Raw genomic sequence first — 25,071 nt, forward strand, 5'->3', positions numbered from 1 at the left:
CTTAGGTCTCACTATGCACTTGTGAGATCAGAGTTAATATTATAGCCGATCATCTTGTAACCTAGTGACATATAAGTTCCTCCATAAATCAAAAGTCAATAGATTCCATCTGTTTGTAACCTTAGGCCCCTTTAAATAAAAGGAAAGAAAACGAATGAATATTATAAAGTGGAAAAATTGCTTACTCTTCTCACCATATATCTGGGAATCCAAATTTCTAGAACTCACTGTACTGAGATTTATTTCAAGAAAAAACACTTGTTTGGTCAATTTCAGGAAATGAAACGAACTTTATTCCTTCAGCATAATGACTTGTTCAAACACTTGCACATAACTGACGATCTTAACTGCCAAACAAATCCGTGAAACCAAGCACCAATACATTTCACCTTTCCATCAAAAAGAAAGAAAGAAAGAAAATCCATTTCATCTTCTAGCAAATTCAACCAGAAAGGCATCATCTGGGTTTGAAAACTCCCATCAGAAATGCAGACATACACTGCATCCAAGAATTCGGAGCAATCATTAACACTGCTCCTTGGATACCTGGAAGAAATTCATTTCCTTATTCATTATCCTTGCATGCTGCTTCGTGCCAGATTTCATAAATAAATATTCAGACTTTGCTTTACTTCAACTTCCCCAAATGTTTCCAGATAAAAAATTATCAAGTTTCTCAGCTTGACATTTACAAAAAACAAACAAATTGATAGGACACTGCCGCCAAAACTCACAACCAGACATAAAGGAGTGTCAAGAGGGAAGAAAACGGGGAAAAACTGGTCTAGAAGAAAATACAAGGGTTCAGAACCGGACGAGACAGAAAAAGTAGAGGAGCAAAAGTAGGTAGTCATGATGAAAAGCTAAGAGAAGCAAGTTGGAAAGTTAGAAGTGTATGTATAAAGAGATGAATGGGGAAGGGCGAAGGCGGAGGAAGAAAAACTTTTCAAGTCAAGCTTTGGTGTAGGGAGCCATTCCTCTCTCGTTATGTTTTTAGAGATTCCGCTCTCTACGATTAAAAGTTTGTTTGTAGCGTGTGTGGATTAATCTCTTTTTCTATTTGTTATCCTCATCTGAAAAAAATAATTATCCCCCTTCTATCAGTGTCATTTGTCTCAGTAGCAGTAACATCAAAGTGGGTTTTCTATAATGCTCTATGTATCTGTGTATTGTATAAAAGCTTTTATTTTTATTTTCGGGAGTAAATCTATACCTTACATGATCAATTTTGGAAGCATTTGTTAGGGGTCCTATCATAAATCAAGTCAAAAATTGACTTTAGTGTTCCTTTAATAGAACCGGTCCACTTGAGAATATCTGCTTCTGGAAATCAAGACAGACAAGCAGGCATCCACCTTCACCGTAAAAATTAGACTTTAAGGAAATGACCCAGCAAACCTGGTTATGGCTATCAATGGAGAAAGTTCAAGGCCTTGATTATTGTGGATGGATGCAAACACAAGGTTAAAGTGTAAGTTGATAAAATGTTCTTTTAAAGGGATTTATGAGATTTCATCAAAGGCCAAAGTGGGTTATTTTATCAAGGCATTAATTACAGATTGAATCTCAAAAAAAGGCTACCATTTTAGAAAAAGAGGAAGAAGCGTTGTAATAGAGACAACATGAGGAGGCAAGATGGAGAATTTAAGACTTTGAGAATTCAAATTACACAACGTCAAAAGTTACATTGACAGAAGCAGCATATTAGATTTTTAAAACAACACCTTAAAATATGATAGATTGATATCTCAAATGAAAACGTCACAAGCTCCAATTACAGAAAGAATTATTGTTCCATTCAACCTAGCAGTGGGATTCAAGTCCAAGTGACACCCCATCATTTATTTCCCGACAACTAGTACTATGCTCTGACACAATGCACATGACTTGCTGCTCCAACAAATCAGCAGCAACATCAAAGGACATCTACATGTATTATGTAGTTACATGCATGTGGATTGAATACTGATATATGTCTTCTACTCTAATGTGCGATATAATACCCATAGAAGATTTGCGCAGAACAGGATTTCTCACTTTAGGTGCTTGGCAAACCAGTTCAACAAGTCCTGATGCGCCTCTTCGGCTGCCGACACTGCTTTAGCATCTTCAGTGTTGTACCTCACAGTCCAACCGTGCGCAACTTGAGGAAATATTTTCACAAAACTAGGAACCTGCACAAAACAATCATGTTAATCAGGGACATATCAAATATAGATAGCCGTAAAAAATTAAAAAACGGTGAAGATAGCCAAACTGCTTTTATATTTAAATCAAACAAATGCCCTAGGAATTTTCAACTGAATGATGACAATGGTAACAAGCTTAAAAACAGACAAAAGATAGCAACGGCAACATTATCTTTCAAAAAAGATAGGAGGTTAGCATCCTCCCATCAACGTGTATGTAATCAATGAAGTGGAGACAGCAATCGGTAATAAGATTTTCCAAAAACCGATAAGAAATCATTTTCTTCCAATATTAGGATGTCAAATTAGACACTTGAATTGATTGCATGATTAGGGTTTTCATGTTCTTGCGCACATGATCATGAAAGTGAGAATTTCCAAAATATGAAGACTGAGTCATAGCACCAAACATACTAAATCCTATTGTCATGACAGTAAACAATGCATGACATTGTGCTGCTACACAAATACGATGAATTGATACTAAGGTAATTTCAAGGGGGAAAAAAAGATTGTTTTCTACTGAATTATACGGACAACTTTAATAGTGTTTGACATAAATTAGAATAAACATCAACAGCACAAGTGCACAAGATAAGATGAAAATGTAATCATGTTACCAATTATCCCAGAAACGGGTGAATAGTGAAAAGCATGATACCCAGCAGAATAGGCTGATAACGATGGAATATACTCAATAGTTATCAAATAAATCCAACCTGTCATCACACATCCAAAATGGAAAAAGTACAAAACATTTTTGGCTGTAAAATATTTGTATGATTTCAGCAGATTTCATTATATCAACATGAAATTGACGTTGTTGGCAAATTGTCAAGTTATAATCAAATTACATAAATTCTCTTCATAGAGAAACAAAAGAATAGTACTTCACAAAGAGAGGGCAAAAATGGTACCGCAGGCTTAGCAGATAGGATTTGTTCGAACTGTTTAACAAGTTCTGGAGGAGAAATTTTGTCAAGCTCAGCTCCGAGTATAGTAATTGGAATTTCAACACCTGTAAGAGAATTTAATTATCGACTGCTACATCATGTAAATATCAGTAACTGCTTTAAGACCTTCCTTTGCAATTTTTGTTTGATCTCTCAGAAATTAGAGAATGAATCTGAATCGAATAAGTAGCTAAATCCTAATAATATGATAATCATTGCACCATCAATTAAAACAAAAGAAGTTTAATACAAAATTTCAAAAGAACTGTATACAAAACCAATGTAAATAACTGCCCTCTCAAAGCATATATCACATGAACAAATCTCCATGCAATTTAAAAGACTCTTACGGGACATGCTTAAACTGATCATACAAGTAAAAGCTGCAAGAAAATTCTGATAGTTTTCCTCCCTTAGGAAATGCAGATGATATATTTTTTTCCCAGAAACAGAGTATGCAACTTAACAAGACAATAAAGCAGTTAAAAAGCATACTCTTGATGTCCTCGACAGTGACAAATGATGGATGTAATAGCACAGCAACATTGAGAAGTCCGTGTCTTGCAACTTCAACCACAGCCTTGGCTGAGAAGAAAAATACGTGTCACCATCACTCAAAACAGTTGAGTAAAACCACTGTATGGCTGCTAATTCATAAATTGTGATAAATAGATGAAATACATACACCTATAAAGATCTGAAACTGCTAGATGCACAAAATGAGTTTTTTTTTTTTTTGGGGGGGGGGGGGAAGGAGAGAATGGGATGAGCGGCACTCACCACCCCAGCAAAAACCAGCAGCCCCAATTGCTGAAACACCTTCAATTTTTAAGGCTTCAATTACAGGTTTAGCAACTTCAATGCCTTTCTCCTAACAGAACAAAATGAGAGAATCAGAGAATAATGTATTACAGCTTACAAATGAAGCAAGATTATCAGACATTTATCTTTTCCAATCCATAGTGTTTGACCCCAAAATCCAAACCATAACATTGAGAAGGAATTTTTCTAGTAAGTATGCAAAAAGATTTCATTCAGGTGAAATTCCGGGGGGGGGGGGGAAAAAAGAGTTTTCTTTTTAAATAAAACAAGATATTGTAAAATAAAAAGTGTTCAAATATCATAAAAATAAACATAAACACTAACCGGTGCATGATCTTTTATCCAAACAGATAATGGCCTGTCAGCTTTCTCAGGAACAAAAGGATCACCGTGGAAGAAATCAGGAACAACTACATAATACCCTGCAGCAGCAACCTTGTCCGCAAGCTTCCTTCACAACCAAAAACAAATGGTTTTACTTCCGAAGGGAACATATCCCATTAAGCACATCCAAAAATTTGCAATGAGAGAGAAAGAAATCAAAGAAAGAGCTGAAGAATATAGTCAAACTAGATAATCATATCACCTATAAGAAAATCAATAACCTAGTTATATACCTACATATATCATAGACATCAGACATCCTCACTTTTAAAAACGATGATCACTAAATTACACTAAGTGCATCTATTTAATTTTGGCATGGTAAAAGATAGATAGCCCTTTTATTATTTCTTCAACAAAATTAAATTCTGTCTGCCACCTGAAGCAGAAGCCGAGCTAATGGCATGAAGAGGACAAGTTGGCTCAACTACCACACCATGCAGATTATCTTCCATACTAAACCTCATGAATTCACGAATGCATAATAGAAATGAGCAATTGGATCCAAGAAAACATGGATTTGAATTTTAATAGATAGAAATCCATATATTATTAGCAGTGGATGTCAATCACCGAAGATGTAGATAAAAGGAAAAAATGAATAACTTAAAAGACTATTGACTATTTTCATTTCCTCAATTACAATAGAAATCCCTTCCAAAGTGACACCCAAACAATAACTTAAGAGAGTAAAAACTATTGACTATTTTCATCCCTTTAATTACAATAGAATCACATTCAAAGAATTTTCAGGTACCAAATCTAACAGATCATGGTGTCCAGCTATAATACAGTTTGATGCGAACAGGACACCTAAGTAATTTACTACGAAAACAAGTATACCGGCTAAAATAAGAAACAAGAAAAGCAGACAGATAAGTTAGTCGTACCTCAAATTTGGTGCTTCATAACCTGCAGGACAAGTTGAACGTGCGAAGTTAGAAATTATATTGATTTACGTCCAGAGCTGATACATGCTATCATCAAGTCGAAGTAAAGACCCCAGCCTCTAAAAGATACTTTTAGTATTCTTTAGCACGATAAAAAGCCATATCGTGTGCATGCAAAAATCTTAAATTGAACCAAAATAGTTATTCAAGTGAAAATACACCTTCTAACCAAAATCTATCATGCACATGTATTTGGACAGAGAAAAGCAAAAAACAAATACACATGCGGCCCAAAAGGCATGTGGGAACAAAAAATAGACAAATTCTAAACTTCTGCCCCATTCATCCAAAAACGGGGGCCTCTAAACAATGCTTTATCATGCAATAATAAGATTCAGAATAGACTTCCAGAAGTAAAACCCCATGTCACAGAAATAAATGGCATCGGTTAATCAAAACTGAAACATGATAACTGGAATTTATTAGATCTTTTGAACAAATACCTTCTGTAAACCGGGAATGGGAACTTGACAGAGTATCATTTATAGGCATATAAGAAAACAAAGATGCTTCATGGAAGTGAAAGAAGTGATAAAAATGAATAAATTACCAAAAACATCAGCAATCAGAAGAACGGCAAGCTTGGAGTCGGCGGTGCCAGTGACATAAGTATCTATGCCACCAACTTTCTGAACATGGCCAGCTCCAGCAGCTGGGTTGAGGGTTGGAGGGTTTGAGCAACACTCTGGGCCTGACATTTCTTGATTGTTCTTCTGACTCCAGTAATCACAACACACAGTGAAGATGAAAGCTCGATGCTTCCTCTCTTACGAGGGACCTGGAGGCATTTAATGGCGATGAACGGAACTTTCAGGGGCCTGCAGCCTGCTTCTAGATGAGTGAGGAGGAAGGACCACAAACGGAAGTTCGATTGGCGTCAACAGTGACGTTCAACGTTAACGAGAAACGGCCAAATGCAACAACCGAAAAATGCGATTTTTCTTTTATTCAAAATATAAGGACACGAAAATTAATACCACGTACTACAATTCTCAGTATAACTTTTATTTCACTTTTAAATATAAAATTTTAATCTATATTATCTTTTATATTTTTTATATTTTTTTAAATAATCTTTTTAATAATAGTAGTTTTAACTAATAATTTTATTAGTAAAACTATTTAAAAAAATAATAACTATTTATTACAAATAATTAACTTAACTTATTTTATTAATATATTTAAATTAGTCTAAGACCAAAGTAGTGGTTTATGGACTTTCTAAAGGATGAATTAGATCAGGGTCCCTCTCATGCCTCACCCATTGCAGACATTATTATTGATAATGCTAAGAAGTGTTTATGATATAACTAGTTGAATAATTTGAATAGATTAAAAAAATTAATTAAGTTAATTATTTATAATACTCCTTCGATCTTTAATATAAGACATATTTAACTATTTGATTAGATTGAGAAAGTTTGGTAAGTTAGTTAATTATAAGAAATATGACATGTTTTTTCCTAAAACACTGTGATCATCTTCTTTAACATTTCTTTTCTCTCTTCTACTTAATTATGGTTGGGGGGTTATTTATAGAGATAATTTAGAAAAAATTGATAAATATGATAAATAGGTTTTATATTTAGTACCAAAATCAACTCAACAATTAGATTCTATATTAAGGACTAGAGGAGTAAATAGGTATTGTTTTACCTAAAATATTCTTACAATCAAGTATTATTTGATTAAATATTTAACATGTGTAAGTACTACAAGGATTATCTTAAAAAAAATAAATATAAGAGACAAAGTAAATTATAGTCTTATATTTAGAATCAAATTAAAAGTCAAACTAACTTTTTTATTAAGAAGTGAAGATATTATAAAGGTTTCAATTTTTCCCCCCTATAATCCAACACCGATCATACTATTTCCTAATCAACTGGGTCACAAGGCCCTGACATATTTCAATATTTTTATAATCTTAACAAATTTCATGAGTGATTATGGCATGAAATGTCACTGATTGCCTCTTCGAAACCAAAAAAAAAAAAATTAAGTGAGAAAAGAATCAGGTTTTGAGTTTTAAGAGAGAACATTTGTGTAAGATTTTCCAATCAAACAATTTTAGTTCAAGTATTATATAATTTACCATTGAAGCGATAAAAATATGCCATTGAAGCATTTAAATAATTCTAATTGCCCATTTGATTACTAAACCTACGCCATATCTGCCATATTTATTTAATAATAAATATCACGTTTTGGATGAGAAAAACAGATGATTAATATCGCAATATGCATTAAATATTCAGGTTCTTGTTGACAATAAGAACATATAGAACTCTTTTAGTTGTACTTGTATGTTGAGATTTAACTTAAGCACGTTTTTTTTAAAAAATTATTTCTAAAATTATATTGATATATAATTATTTAAAAAATTCAATTCAAGTGTTTTTATTGTTACATGCTGTAAATAACTATTTTACACATATTTCATGAATTATAATATAGCTGGGATCTAGCATTACCTCTCAAGAATATGGTTAGATAAAGAACTAAATTAAAACAGCACACAGCCACATAAGGGGGATATGTAAAAATGCTTCAATTAAACCACCTAATAAACGTGAATGAATCATGCCAATTCCCAAATATCATCAATCGTATTTCAAAGAAGCATAATAATCAATAAGAAGAAACAGCAAAATTTGACCCGTTTTAATATTAAAGGAATCAAACTAGCTGCACTTACTTGCATATTAAGACTTTACTATCAAGAATATTTCAAAGTTTAAAGCTTCAAAGCAAGTTTAGCTAGATCTAATGGTAAATTATTCTGAATGAATCAAGCCCCCTATATATATATATATAAAAATCAACCATTTCATAGCATGCCACTGTACAATTCATACGGTCAATCTCCTGATGAAATAAAGCTGGTCGTTGACACATCAAACATTTCATACTAGTCTTTTATGGTGATGTGTCTAAATATAAAAAAAAAAAAAAATTCTCTGTCTGAAATTTTAAACTAATATTTTCACTTTTACTCCCATTAAGTATATGCTACTTATTATTTCTTGGTAATAAGTTTTCATTCATTATCTCTCATGTAATTTTTTTTTTGTAAATAAGAGTATAATTGAAAAAACATACTCATTCAGTCTTTAATATAGGACCTAATTGTTAAGTTAATTTTGACCCTATAAGACTTATTTTTCATATTTATCAATTTTTTCTAAATTACTCCTATGGATACTCCCTCAACTATAATCAAGTAGGAGAGAGAGAGGATATATAAGGAAGATAATATTTTTTAGAAAAAACATGTCATATTTCTTATAATTAACTAACTTACCTAACTTCTTTAATCTAATCAAAATAGTTAAATAGGCCTTACCTATTTTACCCAAGAACATTTCATTTATTGATATTTAAAGACATAAAATAAAAACAACAACAATACTCCCTCCATCCCTTATTATAAGATTATTTTAACTAAATTACGCGATTTAAGGAAAAAAGTTAAAATTAGTTAAAAGCAATTAATATATAACAAATATAATTTTTTTTTAGATATACCCATATATATAAATGGGTAAATGTGAAAAAATAATAGTGAGATAAATGAAAAAAGAGAATGTATTAAATGCATTAAATTAGAAGTAAAATAGGTAATACTGCAATAAATGCTCAGACAAACTCAAAGAGGATCTTATAAAAAGGAATAGACCCATTCAAAAAATTAGATCTTATAATAAAGGACAGAAAAAGTACATATTTAAGTTGACAAAAAAAAAAAGAAGAAATAAACTCACAAACCTACATATTTAAGGCAAATTGCGCATTTTTTTTCAGTTGATGTTTTTTTTCAATTAATACACATGGCATCAGCCTACAATGGCATGTACATAAAATTTTTGAAATTTATATCTCCAGTCTTTAATACATTGCAATGAACATGCTATGCTTTGAGTTTGACTCTGTGTACAATGCCACTCGAACAAATCAGCAGCAACATCACAGGACAATCTACACGAACTATGTAGTTACGTGCTTGTAGATTGAATACTGATAATCTAATTGACTTGAGGTAACAATCAGGATTGAATCTACAATCTCCTATGGCTTTCATGCCACCATGGTACAAGGCCATCAGAACAAGATTTCTCACTTAAGGTGCTTGGCAAACCAGGTTAACAAGTCCTGATGCGCCTCTTCTGCTGCCGACACTGCTTTAGCATCTTCAGTGTTGTACCTCACAGTCCAACCGTGTGCAACTTGAGGAAATATTTTCACAAAACTAGGAACCTGCACAAAACAAACATGTTAATCAGCGACATCTTAAATACAGATAGCCATACAAAGAAGAAAAAGGATAGCCAAACTGGTTTTACAATAAAATGCAAACAACTGCTCTAGGAATGTTCAACTGAAAGATAGAAGGATAATCGTAACAAACATAAAAACAGCCAAAACATAACGAGGACAAAATGATCTTTCAAACAAAGGATAGGAGGCTGGCATTTCCCTACATATGTGTAGGTACTCAATGAGATGGAAACAGCAATCAGTTGAGGTTTTCTGGAAACTGAATCCAATAGTAGGATGTCAAATTAGACATTCGAATTGATTGCGTGATTAGGGTGCTCAAGTTCTTCTTGTCCGGATTACCATGAAAGTGAGAATTTCCAGAAAGTGCAGACTAAGCCATGGTATGAAACATGCTGGATTCCATTGTCATCACAGTATTAACGGCATGCCTTTATGCATCAAAGTCTGCCATACAATGTATCAATGCTAATGTAGGGCTTGTTTTCGACACAAATTTATGGACAAATTTACTGTTATTGAACATAAATTAGAACGAACAGCCATAGCTCAGGTGTAGAAGATAAGATTAAAATGTAATCATGTTATCAATTACCTCAGAAAGGTCTGAATGGCATATGATGATAAAGACGGAATGTGCTCAGAGATACAGATATATGCAACAAATACAACTCGTCCCCACCCATCCAAGGTGGGAAAAGAACACAACCTTTTCGAGCTAAAAAAATGTTGTACGATTTCAGCAGGGTTATTAAGGTATAACTAAATTACGTAAATTCCCTTAATAAGAAAATTAAAAGAATGATACTTCATCACTAAGAAACGGGGATGGGGTTAAATCTTACCCCAGGCTTAGCAGATAGGATTTGTTCGAACTGTTTAACAAGTTCTGGAGGAGAAATTTTGTCAGTCTCAGCTCCCAGTATAGCAACTGGAATTTCAACGCCTGTAAGAGAATTCAATTATTGACTGCCCACCATGTAAATATCTATGACTCCTTTGAGAACATCCTTTGCAATTTCCATTTGATATCTCAGAAGTATGAGGATGAATTGGAATGGACTAAGTTCCTAAATTCTAATATCATGCAAATCATTGCATGATCAATTATAGATCAAGTACGGCAAAAGAAGTTTAATAAAAAATTCCAAAAGAGCTAGATACAAAACCCATGTAAATAACTCCTGTTCGGGAAATAATTGCCCTCCCAAAGCATATATCATATGAACAGACCTCCATGAAATTGAAAAGTCTTTTAAACAACATGCTTAAACTGATCATTTAACTAAAAGCTGCAACAAAATTCTGATAATTTTTCTCCTTTTGAAAATACTATACTTCTCCCCCTAAAACAGGATATGTAACTTAACAAGAAAATGAAGCATTTAAAAAGCATACTGTTGATGTCATCCACAGTGACAAATGATGGGTGTAATAGCACAGCAGCATTAATAAGTCCGTGTCTTGCAACCTCAGTTACAACCTTGGCTGAGAAAGGAAAAGGAAAAAAAAAAAAAACGTCAGCATCACTCAAGAAGATGAACGAAATCATTGTATAACTACTAATTCAATTATAAATTCATTTGTGATTAAATGGATGCAATACATACACCTACAAAGATCTGAAACGGTTATGTACACAAAAGGAGAAACATAAAAGCCACCAAAAAAAAAAAAAAACAAAGCGGAACGAGAGGCACTCACCACCCCAGCAAAAACCAGCAGCTCCAATTGCTGAAACACCTTTACCTTTTAAGGCTTCGATTACAGGTTTAGCGACCTCAATACCTTTGTCCTAATAGAACAACATGACAGCGTCAGAGAATGATGTATTATACAACATGACAGCATCAGAGAGTAATGTATTATACAACATGACAGCATCAGAGAAGTTTACAAATAAAAGGATGATTAGTCTACATTTATTCCTCCAATTCATAATGCTTGATCCCAAAATCCAAACCCTATCATTGAGAAGAAAATTTCCTAGAACGGGTGCACAAGATTTTATTCAGATGAAATTAAAAAAAGGTTATTCTTTTAAAAATAAAACAATAAACTGTAAAATAAAATTTGTTCAAGTATCATAACAATTAACATAGGATCTAACCTGCGGATGATCTTTTATCCAAACAGATACTGGTCTGTCAGCTTTCTCAGGAGCAAAAGGATCGCCATGGAGGAAATCAGGAACAACTACATAATACCCTGCAGCAGCAACCTTGTCCGCAAGCTTCCTTCACAACAGAAAACGAATAATCTTCCTTTACGGGAGAACATACTTATTAAGCATGTCTGAAAAATTGTAGTGAGAAAGAAAGAAATCAAAGAAAGAGCAGACAAATAGTCAAACCAGATAATAATATCACCACTTACCATCTAAGAAAATCGATAACCTAGTTTTATACCTACATGTGTGTTAGATCTTGAGAGTTAGGACAGAAAGAAAGGGGAAGAGAAGAGAAGAGAAAAAGAAAGATAAGGGAGGGGGAGAGAGAGAGAGCCTAGAACCAGAATCTGAAATTCTAGGAGAAGAGGTAGTTTAAGGCAAACTGAATAATGCTTTTCATTCATCTCCCCTTTCGGCAGAATACATGTACGATATTTATAGTATGGTACATAAGCTGAAAATAACCACCTTATCCTATCCGTATAAAACTAACAATGATGTAACCAACGCTGGACACTTGTAACAGTCAATACAGGACACATAATAAAACATAAAACACATAAAACATAATAATTCACTGAACAATAAACTAGTAAAGGCCCCCGGTTCGTATCAATGTGTCACAGATATCATGCAGCATTGCTTTCACAGACCATGATCTTGAAATTATACTTAGTGCATCTATTTGATTTTGGAGATAAGAGACGGATAGTCAGTTTATTATTTCTTCATCAAAATTAAATTCTGTCCCCCACATGAAGCAGAAGCTGAGCTAACGGTATAAAGAGGACAAGTTGGTTCAACTATCATACCATTAATTTGGATAGGTAGAAATGCACTGGGATTTTATTATTACCAGCAGAAGCCAATAAACCGAAACGTTTATAAATAAAAAATTGAATAACCTAAAAAGACCATTGACTGTTGTCATCACTTTAGTTACAACAGACACCAATTTCAAAGAATTTTCAGGTTCTGAACATAACAACTAATGAAATCCAACTATAATACAGTTTAATGCAAACAGGAGACCAAAATAAATAACTTCCTATGAAAATAACTATACCAGCCAAAATAAGTAACAAGAGAAGCAGAAAGAATTAGTCGTACCTCAAATTTGGTGCTTCATAACCTGCAGGACAAGTTGAACATGCGAAGTTAAAAGATGATATTATTAACATCTAGGGCTAATACATGTTATTATATATCCATGTAGAGACCACAGCCTCCAAAAGATACTGACTTTAGCAATCTTTAGCTGGGTAAAAATGATGGTATCGTGCATGCATAGGAAAATATACGTATTTTCGGGTTTTAACTTTTCACCAGACCATATAACGCACATATATTTGAACAGAGATATGCAGATAACAGTTAAATTCAGCCCAAACGGCATTTTGGAACCCAAAAGAAACGAGCTTGTGCCCCATTCAGCCTCAAAAAGGTGTTTCTATACAATTGTTTTGCTAGATTATAGTTATAATAAATCAAACTTATTCAGAGTAGTAAGTAGACTTCCAGAAGTAAAATCACACATCACAGAAATAAATGGCGTCAACAACTCAAAGCATAAACATGATAATTGGAATTTATTAGATCTTTCGAACAAAATCTTCTGTATAGCTCGAATAGGTCCCCCGAGCCTACAACTAACAAAATTGATCACAAAATAAAGATGCTTCAAAGAAGACAAAGTGAAACAAGTGGTAAAATTAAATTACCATAAACATCGGAGATCAGAAGAACGGCAAGCTTGGAGTCGGCGGAGCCGGTGACATAAGTATCTATGCCACCAACTTTCTCAACACGGCCAGCTCCAGCACTGGGGTTGAGCGTTGGCGGGTTTGAGCAACACTCTGGACCTGACATTTCTTGCTTCTTCTTCTGGTTCCAGTAATCACAAACACAATGCACGATGGAGACCGAAGCTCGATAATTCCTCTATTACAGGGACTTGGGGGTATTTAATCACGATGAACGGACGTTTCTGGGGCCTGCTTATTGATGATTGAGGAAGGAGGACCACACAAACGGAAGCCCCATTGCGTTCGCTTCTTTTTTCACCTTCGTTCCGCTTCCGTGTTTGGGGATTGTTTTTTTTTCGTTTTTTTTGGGGGGGGGGGGGATTTTTCATGTTAAATGCTTGAGAATTGAGATTAAAGATTTCTGAGACTTTTCTACCAAGAAATAAAAAGATTTTCTGAGACTTTATAAGAATGTGATTAGTCAAAGAAATAAAGTTAAAACAATAAACATCCATTATAAAAAGCAAATGGGACATTTTTTTTCCAGTGACATTTTGCCTTAATTTAAAAAAAAATAGTATAAAATTGCTCTCAATTATACCACCCAACTTAAAAGCAGCATTAACCACTCCATACCTCAATCAAATCTTACTTCAAAGAAGAATATAATAATTACAGGAAAAAAAACAGCCAAATTTGAGGGTAGGTTGTTCTAATACACAAAGAATGAAATTATCAACAATTATTTGCATCTTTTACATTTTTGTTAAGAATACAATATTCCAAAATTTAAAGCTTTTAGGTTTAGTTTGATGATCTAATTGTATTATACTCCGATATTATATAAGAACATTTTATTTGTTATTATTTTAAGAAATAAAACTAAAACAATAACCATGCACTAGTAGGAAGATGTAAATAAATGAATTTGGCACTATATATCTTAACCTAAAATTTTATGCCACTAAATTTAAGAATTCTTTTACTTATATATATATATATATATATATGATTTTTAGCCCAATTTTATCTGATGTGAAATTTCTCCCAATATTCAAGTTAAATAAACTCATAATCAATATTCCAATAATCTGGCGGATGAGATTGGCTTTAAATAATATGCTTTTTATTCCAAACGATATCCTTCATATTTTGGTACCTGAAGATAATATGCTTGTTGGATTTCAAAGAGATTAGAAATTTTAGTATACGTATTAAAGAAATTTTTATATCTAATTCCTTTAGGTAGTACCTAAAGATTCCTAGTATGATAATAAGCGTCAAATCCAATAAAAATATCTTTTCCAGGGAGATCACTACCAAGAACTTTCATCCATAGAACACGTCCTAGAAAAAATTGAATACCAATCTTTCTTCGAATAATCCATTCAATTTTGAATGTTTTTGAATCAACAGTGAGAAAGTGTTGCTCACAAGGGATCCATGCTTTAGAAGGAAGGATATTAGGATTCACAATGATTTTGCAAGCTCCAATATCTATGAAGCCAATAACAGGAATTATTGGTATTTCATATCTTCTTAGATATGAATTTTGACATTTGGCCTGGGTATGACTTTGTTGTGTTTTGGCTGAGAAGCCAAAGAACCAAGGAAAGGTGGATACACGGGTTGTTCAGGAGAATATAAATACCCTTGAAGATCATCATACTCTTGGGATAAAGATTCAGAGTTAGTTTATTTATCTTTAGAGAAAGGAAGAACATATTGTGTTTCTTCATCCTGAGCATCTTGTTCTTCAATGACAGATTCGATGTCTTCATCTGCATTGATCATTAGAACAGTCTACAAGTATTCTAGTATCTTCACATCCCTTTTTGTCTTGTTAGGACAATTTTTTGCAAAATGTCCTTTTTTCTTGCACAAATAGCACCTATCAGATTTCTTTAAATAAGACCTGCGCCTTTTGAAGTATCTCAGGAAATGCTTTCTAGGTCTTCTTCTGGAATAAGAATCGTTTGGATATCTGAATCGGCGATAATGAGATTTTCTCTTGGTAGAACAAGAGCAATCCTCATAGTCTTTGCACTTTATCTTCAGATGGGGTTTTTTGCAAGCATGCTTCAATTTTGACTGTCATTTCAACATTCTTTTGAAGAATTTCTGTTGTTCACAGAGCTTATCTACAGTTGCTATTGCCAACTAATATATTTCTCATATAGAAATGTCAGACATATTTCTACGGAGTGTATTGATAACTCTATGAAACTCTGTTTGTGGTTCATTTGGAAGAGAGGCAATAAAAGTATGCCTGAGATTGATATCATTAGCTCCTCCAAGCATGTAGTATTTTTCAAACATTCTCTGGAAATGCTTCTGCAAGTCTCTTTTATCCAAATAATAGCATTTCATCTCAAAATATTCTTGACGATGCCTTTTGTCAATGATCTGGAAATCACCAATGAATTCCTTGTGAATGAGTCCCAGAAGAGTTCCCGCATTATCAACTTTAGTTGCTGCTATCTTCTGGTAATCACTGAGGCTTTGAAACCATTCTCTTAATGTCCAGTCAATCTCGAGAGAAATTCTGTAAGAACTTCCTCAAGATTTGTATTGTGCCTGACAAGTTGCAAATCAACCCATGCACCGAACTCATGAAGTCTGTCTCTTTATTTTTCCGAAGGAAGGTCATCAAAGTGAACTACAGACCTGTAGTAAGTTTGTAGTCCGTTATTCTAAACTCATATGTATGAGGGACAAATGGCTCTTCATCAAAAGGATCTTCAACTGTAGGATTTGGTTGGACTATTGCTACCTTAGAAATATCAACATGACATGTTTCAAAATTAGAGTTAGAACTGTATTCAATAGAAGGATCAGACTCAGTTTCAGAGCTTCCATCTGATGATGATTGATCTTTATTCAGGGATTGGAGAGTGGCTATGGTTTTGTTTGGATCAACAACTTCTTTTCTTTTTTCTCTATCAGGAAGAGAAGTTTGTTTTGGTGGTGATGATGGTGGAGTTCTTATTTTAACTCATTGAGAGGATGGTATTGGTTCAATGGTTTAGTGTATGAGGATGATGGCTGAAAAGGTCTTTTAGATTAAGGGAAATGAGGTGGTCTTATTGAAAGTCTAGGAAGAAGATTCGGTTGTACAGGTGGAAGAGTGGGTTGAGGTTTTCTCAATTGTCTTAAAATGGGATAAGACATTTTGAAAACCTTGCTGTAATCAAATTCTCTGGGATAAGAAGGAGGTGATGTTGGATATGTTATTTGTGAAGGTGAGTAAGAAGATATCACCATGTCATGAGTGAAACTTCAAATAGCCTTGAACCCGTTCGACTCTCTACCCCTTTTACCCCATAAAGACTTCCCTCTTCTTTTCGTAGAACTCTTTCCAGAAAAATAGAAAATCTTGTTGAGATCGATCATCTTCCTGAAGATGCTAGAGTCCAGGAAACAAATCTACCTCTTCTTAGCCCTTATAGCCTTTGCCATTGTACTAATCGTGTCACCAGAAATGTTAGAAATCTAATCTCCACCGAAAGACCCATGTAAAAGAAATTGTCTAGTCTACCAGTTTAGAAAACTGTGGTCTTCATTCCTCTTCCTCTGAACAATATGTTACTATTGGTATACCTCAACCTTTAATCAATAAATGGATAGCTCAAGGTTATACTCATCTCCATATAGATGTTGTATGCCTTATTGTTACACTCCATGGGAGAAAGAGAATTTCAGCTACTGCTAAAGTTGCTCTAGTTGATACTACCTATACTTCTTATAGTAATGTTCTGACTGGTGCTGTCTTGACCACTCTTAGCAACGGTAATGTCATCCTTACCATGGCTCCAGATTTCAACATCAAACTTTTAGATCCAACTTTGATGGACAGACTAAAAATCCAAGTTCAGATAGTTGGGGCAAAACAAGATTTCAGAGCTATCGCGGCAACTCTTCATCATTAAGTTATCTACAGACTCCAGATCTCCATTTTCCAAATTCCACTAAAGATGCTCTTTATGTGGTTTCTGATAGAGCTGATGATACCTCCATCATCTAGATTCCCTGACAGATTCCAAAAGAGGAACTTGCTCAGTTGATGCCTATTGAGTGGATCACCGACTATGAAAAACACTTTTATGGTGTTCAAAGAGATGTTCATACTTCTACTCCTCTTGAGATAAAAAGGCTTCTGGATGGCACAGTCAAAACTGTCTTCACAAAGCCAGGCCAAGAAGGTTCTTCTGTACCTTCTAGACATATTTTGTCTATCACCCCGGCCTATGTTTCATCCAAGCGAGATCCTCCAATTGTTTGGGTAGATCAAAATGCCAAATCATGTTATGTGTCTCACATAAATGGTCATTTCATTTGGAATCATGCACCAGAAGAATATAATCCGGATTATGAATGTGATACACCTTACTGGTGAGAAGCATTAGACGATGAAGATGAAGATGGATGGTCTTATCCTATCAGGTATGCTGCAAAGAAGAAAAAGCAGAAGAATACATCACTTTGTTCTCACAAACATTACCATCATCACCATGATGATGATGATCATGGTCCGAAGCAAAAAGTTAGAAACTGGAAGGTTCCTGTTCTTACTGTTTCTTCTAGTATATTATCTCTATATAATTTACTTAAAGAAATAGGTCATGAAGTTCCTAAACAGAGGCCAGATCCAGTGATTCCTGTCATTCAACAATTCATCCCGTGTATAGCAATGATGGATCCTTGTGAGCAGGATTTTCCTCCTCTTGAAAGAAGAACCAACAGAAAAACAAAGGTTACAACATGATCTTTTTCTGTCCCAACAGAAATCTCTCCTACTGGTGAAACTAAACTAGGATGAGATTGGCTTTAAATAATATGCTTTTTATCCCATACGAAATCATGACTCTAATATTCCCTCCGTTCCTTATTATAAGAGACGAATAACCGAATTACGTTGATCAAAAAAACAGTTAAAATTAGTTAATAACAATCAATGTGTAAAAAATATAATTTTTTTCCAAAAATGCCCTCATTAATAAGGAGAGAGAGTATGAAAGAAAACAATTAAATTATTGAAAGAAAGAGAAGTGGGAGGGAGAGAGAGTGTGAGTTGGAGACAATAAATATGGGTAAAATAGGAAATCAATACAAAAAAATAGAGACAACTTTTAAGTGTCTCTTATATATAGGAACATGCCATAAGCATCAAATGTCTTTTATAATAAGAAACGGAAGGAGTACCATTTTAATGTATAAGATTTAGGGGAAATGATAAAAAATGAAGATAGACATTACTAAATACTAAATAAAGAATGTTAACAATTTTTTTTTTCATTTACAAATTCAATATCGTCAACACCAAATAAAGTACTATAAGTATTATCAAATTTGATTTGAAATTTAGTAATTTTCAGCTTTTTTTAATCATTTTTTCTAAGATTTAATCTTCCTAATAACAAGATTTGTATAAGTCAAGATAAAGAAATTATGAAAATGAGTAATAGAAACAGATTTTATGATTAATAGAGATGTTAAAAAAAATCTCCTCTTCTCATTTTATAAATAGGAACAGGTGATTATTTGGGATGCATAATTATGAAATGTCAATAGTAGTATCTTTTTATCATTTTATTTAACAATTATGCACACACGTCATGGTTTGAAAGATATGGTTGATTCCGTGCGATTTCAAGGATGCCCCAAAACCGGTCGCGACATAAACTCAATTGGGTGGTGAATCTTCTATTCTAGAACCCAAAAGCCAAAAAGCCGAAAAGAGAATCCCAAATCCGAATGAACATGGTCGCTAACATACAAAAGGCCGATAGTGGCTAATGATTTCCGTGATTTCTTTGTTGGCAGTTACGACCCTCGTGTTTCTTTCTATCGGGGGCAGAGGGTTTATGTAGGGTTTTGCTTATTCACTCTTATCTATCTATTCTATTTCCTACGCATTCACTATCAAAGGCTTCAACTTCGGGGTCACACTCTTACGAAATTGGACTCGCAAACATAATGGGGTCTCTGGAAAATGCAGCAGACAAAGCTAAGCATGGAAAAGAACTTGCAGAAGAAGAACCCATACTAATGGAGCAAACCCAGAGGTTTTGTATGTTCCCCATCCGGTATAAGCAACTCTGGGAAATGTATAAGAAGGCTGAAGCCAGTTTTTGGACGGGTATTACATTCTCTTGTGTTGCTTTTCTAGGTTGGATAACAAAGACTTAATCTTTGATCCTGTTTTATCCCACGTCTGTCATGGTACTTGTGTGTTGACGGTTGAAGCGTAATGCTTTCATCCCTCTGTTCATTAATTAACAATTGGGGTAACGAATATAACGTAATTACTGACATTATTTGAAATTTGAGGCAATTTTGATAGTTTAATTTTCCTTCGGGCAAAGAGTGCCTGGAATTTGCACAATACCCGCAATACTTTTCTTACTTAAAATTGTTCGAACTTTGAATTGGAGCAAGTCAGTCCCTGTTTTTACTCAAATTTTTGTTCCAGTTCTGTGTTTTCGCTATTATATATTTAATTTCTCACGTGCGTAGTATCATATCCATAAAGGAGACTATTATTTATTCTAGTTATATCATCTGCAACGGAGTGACTCTTTGTCTCGGCATTGTTGAATTAACGTCCTTGTACAGCCATTTGGCGCCTAATATTTGGCAATGCTTGGATACGTGAGGTGCGGTGAGAAAAATAGATACTATCTCTTACTGTCTCTGTAGGTTGTGGTTAAACACGTTACCCCTGATATGTCTCTGTGTCTCCAACGCAACCTTTTTTGGCCTTGTCTCCAACCAAACCTTAACCTTCTAGGTTTTGCTATATTGTTACGTCATGTCAAATATTATCTAAGTGGCCTTTGCCTTGGCTTGGCAGACATAAGTTGCGCCATGTCGATTTGAGGAACAACTACTACCAGTTAGTTGTGGGAATGTGAAAGAGAAATATAATACGTATGTATTTATGCATGTAAAACATGAGTTCCTGTTTGATTAATTGAAGTTAGAGATCTGTTAATTAGTAACCAGGCTTAGCTGAAAATATCTAATCTAAAATAAAAATGGTCTGATATCATATTTTCATCAAATTTAGGCTGAGGCTAGAGGTGTTGGAGGTGTGGATAAGATCGATTGGGTTTCTTGATAAAGTTCTTTTTTGGGTGGCAGCACCACTTGGAACTCTTGAACTAAATTCTAGTGACCAATTTGACAAAAATATTCCCTTTATTGTGAAGCCAACATTTGTGTGAGGCTGTACTTGAGTCATTGATTCCTTATGTCAAATTTGACTAAGCATAGTTAATTTTTATCTTGATTACTTGTTTCTTCTGGCAATTTGTGAATGGATTTACAGCTGAGGAGGTTGATCTCTCCTATGATGTTCAACATTGGGAAACCTTGACTGACTCTGAGAAGCACTTCATAACCCACGTCCTAGCCTTTTTTGCTGCATCTGATGGCATAGTACTAGAAAATTTAGCCGCAAGGTTTCTGAAGGATGTTCAAATCCCTGAGGTATATATTGCATTCTAATTGTTCGGTGGTATTTGCTACTGCTAATTGGCTGAGTAGTTTGATTATTTTTCTGTTTATTAATATCTTGTAGTGCTTTATCCTGTTTACTTTTTGATTGGCTCACTTCAGATACTTGTTTGGCTGTGTCAGTGGTTGAATTTTCCTATGCTTTGAGTTGCTTTTTTTTTTTTTGGGGGGAAAAAAAATCTTCCTTTTCGGTTGTTATCAGTACGTTTATGGGACCTGTCAATGTTTTACGTGGAATCACTGAATTTTAAAGTGGCTCACTTGTCATGAACATTGTTGACGAACTCACATAGACATCCTTGCGTACACGTAAAGCAGAGGTTGGCACCTAATATGTTTAATTATACTCTATCATTTACACTTCAGTGTTATTAATGGCAGGCTCGGGCATTCTATGGCTTTCAAATGGCAATGGAGAATATTCATTCTGGTATAGCATTGTGATTGATGCCTTCTCTCCTTCCTTAGTATAACTTCTGCTTGCTGCCTGATCAAGGTTTATATTTTGCCAGAGATGTACAGCCTGCTGCTGGAAACCTATATCAAGGATTCAAGAGAGAAGCATAGGTTATTTAATGCAATTGAAAACCTGCCTTGTGTAGCAAGGAAGGCTGAGTGGGCATTAAATTGGATTCATAGGTAAGTGATTAGTCCAATAGTGTAGCCATGAGGGAGCACACAATGCATGTATTAGGATTTGCAATGTTGGATTTTTACATATCTGCAAACAAGTCTGAAGCGCACACATGCATTTATAGAATTTACGCCTGATATTCATGGATTCCTGCCCTTTGCCACCTTCATTAATTGATGCATTAGGATCTTCAGCTGCCATGCCGACTTCTTTGCACTCAGTATCCATGTGAACAGTTCATCTTTATTATTGTATATGAAGGCCCCTATCTCTTAAATGCTTGTCGGCAGTTTATTTTCTGTTTAACTTCTCCATTACTATAAAGTAATTCTTGTGATTATCAACGAGTAAATGGTTCAAGCCTGCTGCGTATCATGTTCTATTATCTTATGGGGTTATAATCTCCAACGGATCCTTCAAGAGACATGTCAGGGGGGTATATAACTTGGTTTCTTCAATGTAGGGTCTGTGATGAAACCTTCAATTTCTAAAACCTCTTTTTGCTCCAGCTTTTGCATCATTATTGTCTAAATTTATTATTTCTTTTAAGTTTTTTTGCAGTTATCTGGTCTTTGTGATAGTGCATCTTCTTATTGTGCTGCATATTTCTATAGATAACATAGAAATTGCTTACCATTCATTTCATGAATTGCAGCTCTACTTCATTTGCAGAAAGACTTGTTGCTTTTGCCTGTGTTGAAGGAATCTTTTTCTCAGGAAGGTAGTTATCAGAGGGAAAAAATGATTTGTAGGAGTCCTTGCTTTATAATGGAATCTTGTGCGGCATTACATATAATATTAATTCATTTGATTTTGCTGTCAGTTTCTGTGCCATATTTTGGCTTAAAAAGAGAGGATTGATGCCAGGTCTGACTTTCTCAAATGAGCTAATCTCTAGAGATGAGGGCCTTCACTGTGATTTTGCTTGCCTTCTTTACAGGTACTGTAAATATATAATAATTTGTGTACTTGATTTGATTTTGGTTTCCACTAATGATGTAGCAATATAGAGATACTCCTCCGATCCCTAATGTAAGAGATATTTTACATGTATCCATTTTTGCCCAAATTAACCTATTGATATTTTCCCACTAATAATGAAGTAGGAGAGGGAAGGAGGGAGGGAATTAAGAAATATGCTTGGGGTGTTTTAGGGGAAAAAAATCATATTAACTAATTTAACTTACTTTCTTAATCTACTCAAATTAGTTAATGAGGTCCTACATTAAGGACTGGAAGAATATTTAGTTTATAATGATTAGTTAATGCGTTGCGTTTCCTGCAGTTTGTTGCAGAGGAAACTTGATTCTGAACGGGTTCATAGCATTGTGCATGAGGCTGTTGAGATTGAAAGTCTTTTTGTCTGTGATGCCCTCCCTTGTGCCTTGATTGGCATGAACTCCACACTCATGAGCCAGTACATAAAATTTGTTGCTGATAGGCTTTTGGTATGACCATAAAAGTTTTCTTTTTTTTCTTTTTTTTTTGGCTTCCTCACCCTGCCTTCCCAAACAAAAAATTCGTTTCACTTTCTTTTGTCATCACAGGTTTCTTTGGGGTATGAGAAGAAGTACAATGTAGAAAATCCATTTGACTGGATGGAGTTTATTTCCTTGCAGTGAGTATATTGCATTTTTTCCTTGAACTGCTACTGCTAGGTTCTGGCCCTGTATTATATATATTTTATTGCGGCTTTGGAAATAAATTTGTAATTTGGGATATTGATCTTAGTTTGATTTTTCCCCCCTGATTGAGCAGAGGAAAGGCTAACTTCTTTGAGAGAAGAGTGGGTGATTATCAGAAGGCATCAGTAATGTCAAGCCTCCAAGATGCTGGGAAAAATTTTGTCTTCAAACTTGATGAGGATTTTTAGTCACACCACTGTTCTGTCTCTGAAGCATAAAGCAAATCATGGAGATGCATAATGGCTCACCAATTTTTTGTTTGTTATATTCTTTTGAGCAACCTGTGTGGCCCCCACAACAAGTGGTTTCTCTCTTCTAGCCGTATTAGCTGATTATGTTGGACCTTTGATCATGCCACTTTGTAACTCTGCTCTGTATAATATATCATCTCTGCTCTCTAGCTCTCTCTGCTATGACCAATTCACATTGCAAGACAATAAATTTTTATATAGATACTACTTTAGTGTCCACTTCCCCATGAAATATTCAATGAAAGACACAAGGGGAGCCTTTTCCCAAAGTCCCGATTAGTTTGGACTGTGTCTAATTTAGTTGAAAAAATCATATCTGTCCTTTAGAGAGGGGGAGAAAACAGATATCATCATGTCATACTCATTGCCTTTTAATTATTTGTGACAAGTTCCTGTAGAAGAGAGATAGAAACATTAAGTTATATACCACTTTATAAGTTAAGTAAATAAGTTTGAAGAAAAATATAAATAATGGAAGACAATTTAGCTTGGATTAAAATGGATGATGGTGATCATCTTCCTGATTATATTGAAGTGGAATCAAAAACTAAATTGGATTTGTTGAGGTCGACGTCATCTGATAGTGGAGAGCCATTTTCTGAGAACGGGGTTAAAGGACTGTGAATGGCACAAGAAGTTTGTGTGTGAAAAGAGTAGCATTTCAAAGTGACATCATAATTATTGAATTTATCATAACTCAGTGGTGAAGTGGTCCTCCAACTTACCACACAGTGTGCTGCTTTGGTGTTTCCCACCAAAGCTTAAATGAAAAGGATGTGTTTGTTAAAATTCCACAAAAAGATCCTCTCTTTCTTTTTTCATACAATCATTTGTCAACATTTTGATTCGGATTGGATATAAGTAAATTAGTTAATAATGCATGCTTTTCTTAGGCGGCAGCCTGACCTTTTTGTGGGTTTGTTAAAAGGGATGATGCATAATGCATTTTGTTGCCAAGGAAAATGACATAACTTATTATTTTGATAACTTTTTTTAAAATTGTAATATATAATTATTTATAAAATTTTATCAGATGTAATGGCCAATTGAAGATATCTTATTGACATTGAAAAGAATTATGTTGTATTTTAAAGAATCGTTTGCTAAATGTATAAATTAATAAAATCTATTTTTGCAATTGATTGTATTTAGTGGACTAACTCTGGTGAATTACTAAGATTAAATGCTCAACAACCCAATTATTGTTGTCTGAGGCTGTGGTGTCAGTTGGATAAGAAGACGGCACCACCATTCATAGATCAGAGCAAGAGGCTATAGAGTTGAAGTGATATAAAAGTGCGAAAATTGATACTTAAAAATGAGTTGACATGATTCTGTAAGTTAAAAACGAAAAACCAATAACCCAATCAGTATAAACTCGTAAGTTCAACTAAGTTTGCATCTAACATAAGTTTAAGAGTGAGTCAACACAATTTTGTAAGTTGAAAACATAAAAACGTTAAATTCAAAGAATCAACTCACAAGTTTGATA

At 34.3% G+C, this 25,071-nt stretch overlaps 3 protein-coding genes across 4 annotated transcripts; 1 reads left to right on the forward strand and 2 right to left on the reverse strand.

The window, feature by feature from the left end:
- Nucleotides 1-1,636: 1,636 nt before the first annotated feature.
- Nucleotides 1,637-6,182, reverse strand: LOC114719713 (endo-1,3;1,4-beta-D-glucanase-like). 2 transcript variants are annotated; one of them, XM_028905227.1, is made up of 7 exons: nucleotides 5,849-6,182; nucleotides 5,239-5,260; nucleotides 4,289-4,415; nucleotides 3,923-4,013; nucleotides 3,638-3,727; nucleotides 3,107-3,207; nucleotides 1,637-2,174 (listed from the first exon to the last, which is right to left on the reverse strand). In XM_028905227.1, exons 1-7 carry the CDS (start codon nucleotides 5,994-5,996, stop codon nucleotides 2,034-2,036), a joined length of 720 nt encoding a protein of 239 aa, XP_028761060.1. In that variant the 5' UTR covers nucleotides 5,997-6,182; the 3' UTR covers nucleotides 1,637-2,033. The 2 variants fall into 2 exon arrangements, with proteins under 2 accessions (XP_028761060.1, XP_028761061.1); XM_028905228.1 differs by lacking the exon at nucleotides 3,107-3,207 and having other exon boundaries at nucleotides 2,140-2,174.
- Nucleotides 6,183-9,073: 2,891 nt separating this feature from the next.
- On the reverse strand, nucleotides 9,074-13,671 carry LOC114719712 (endo-1,3;1,4-beta-D-glucanase-like). The gene is made up of 7 exons (XM_028905226.1): nucleotides 13,468-13,671; nucleotides 12,857-12,878; nucleotides 11,687-11,813; nucleotides 11,281-11,371; nucleotides 10,975-11,064; nucleotides 10,422-10,522; nucleotides 9,074-9,555 (listed from the first exon to the last, which is right to left on the reverse strand). Exons 1-7 carry the CDS (start codon nucleotides 13,613-13,615, stop codon nucleotides 9,415-9,417), a joined length of 720 nt encoding a protein of 239 aa, XP_028761059.1. The 5' UTR covers nucleotides 13,616-13,671; the 3' UTR covers nucleotides 9,074-9,414.
- A 5,796-nt stretch (nucleotides 13,672-19,467) lies between these two features.
- LOC114719711 (ribonucleoside-diphosphate reductase small chain A) lies at nucleotides 19,468-23,786 on the forward strand. Its single transcript, XM_028905225.1, has 9 exons — nucleotides 19,468-19,630; nucleotides 20,822-20,982; nucleotides 21,391-21,439; nucleotides 21,522-21,648; nucleotides 22,299-22,364; nucleotides 22,467-22,583; nucleotides 22,929-23,091; nucleotides 23,191-23,261; nucleotides 23,402-23,786. The coding sequence occupies exons 1-9, from the start codon at nucleotides 19,468-19,470 to the stop codon at nucleotides 23,514-23,516; spliced, it is 1,032 nt and encodes a 343-aa protein (XP_028761058.1). The 3' UTR covers nucleotides 23,517-23,786.
- The last annotated feature ends 1,285 nt before the right edge of the window (nucleotides 23,787-25,071 follow it).

The sequence above is a fragment of the Neltuma alba genome, unplaced genomic scaffold (genome assembly GCF_004799145.2).
Source record: "Neltuma alba isolate B1F8T4 unplaced genomic scaffold, ASM479914v2 tig00011939_pilon, whole genome shotgun sequence".
In the NCBI taxonomy this organism is placed as follows: Eukaryota; Viridiplantae; Streptophyta; class Magnoliopsida; order Fabales; family Fabaceae; genus Neltuma; species Neltuma alba.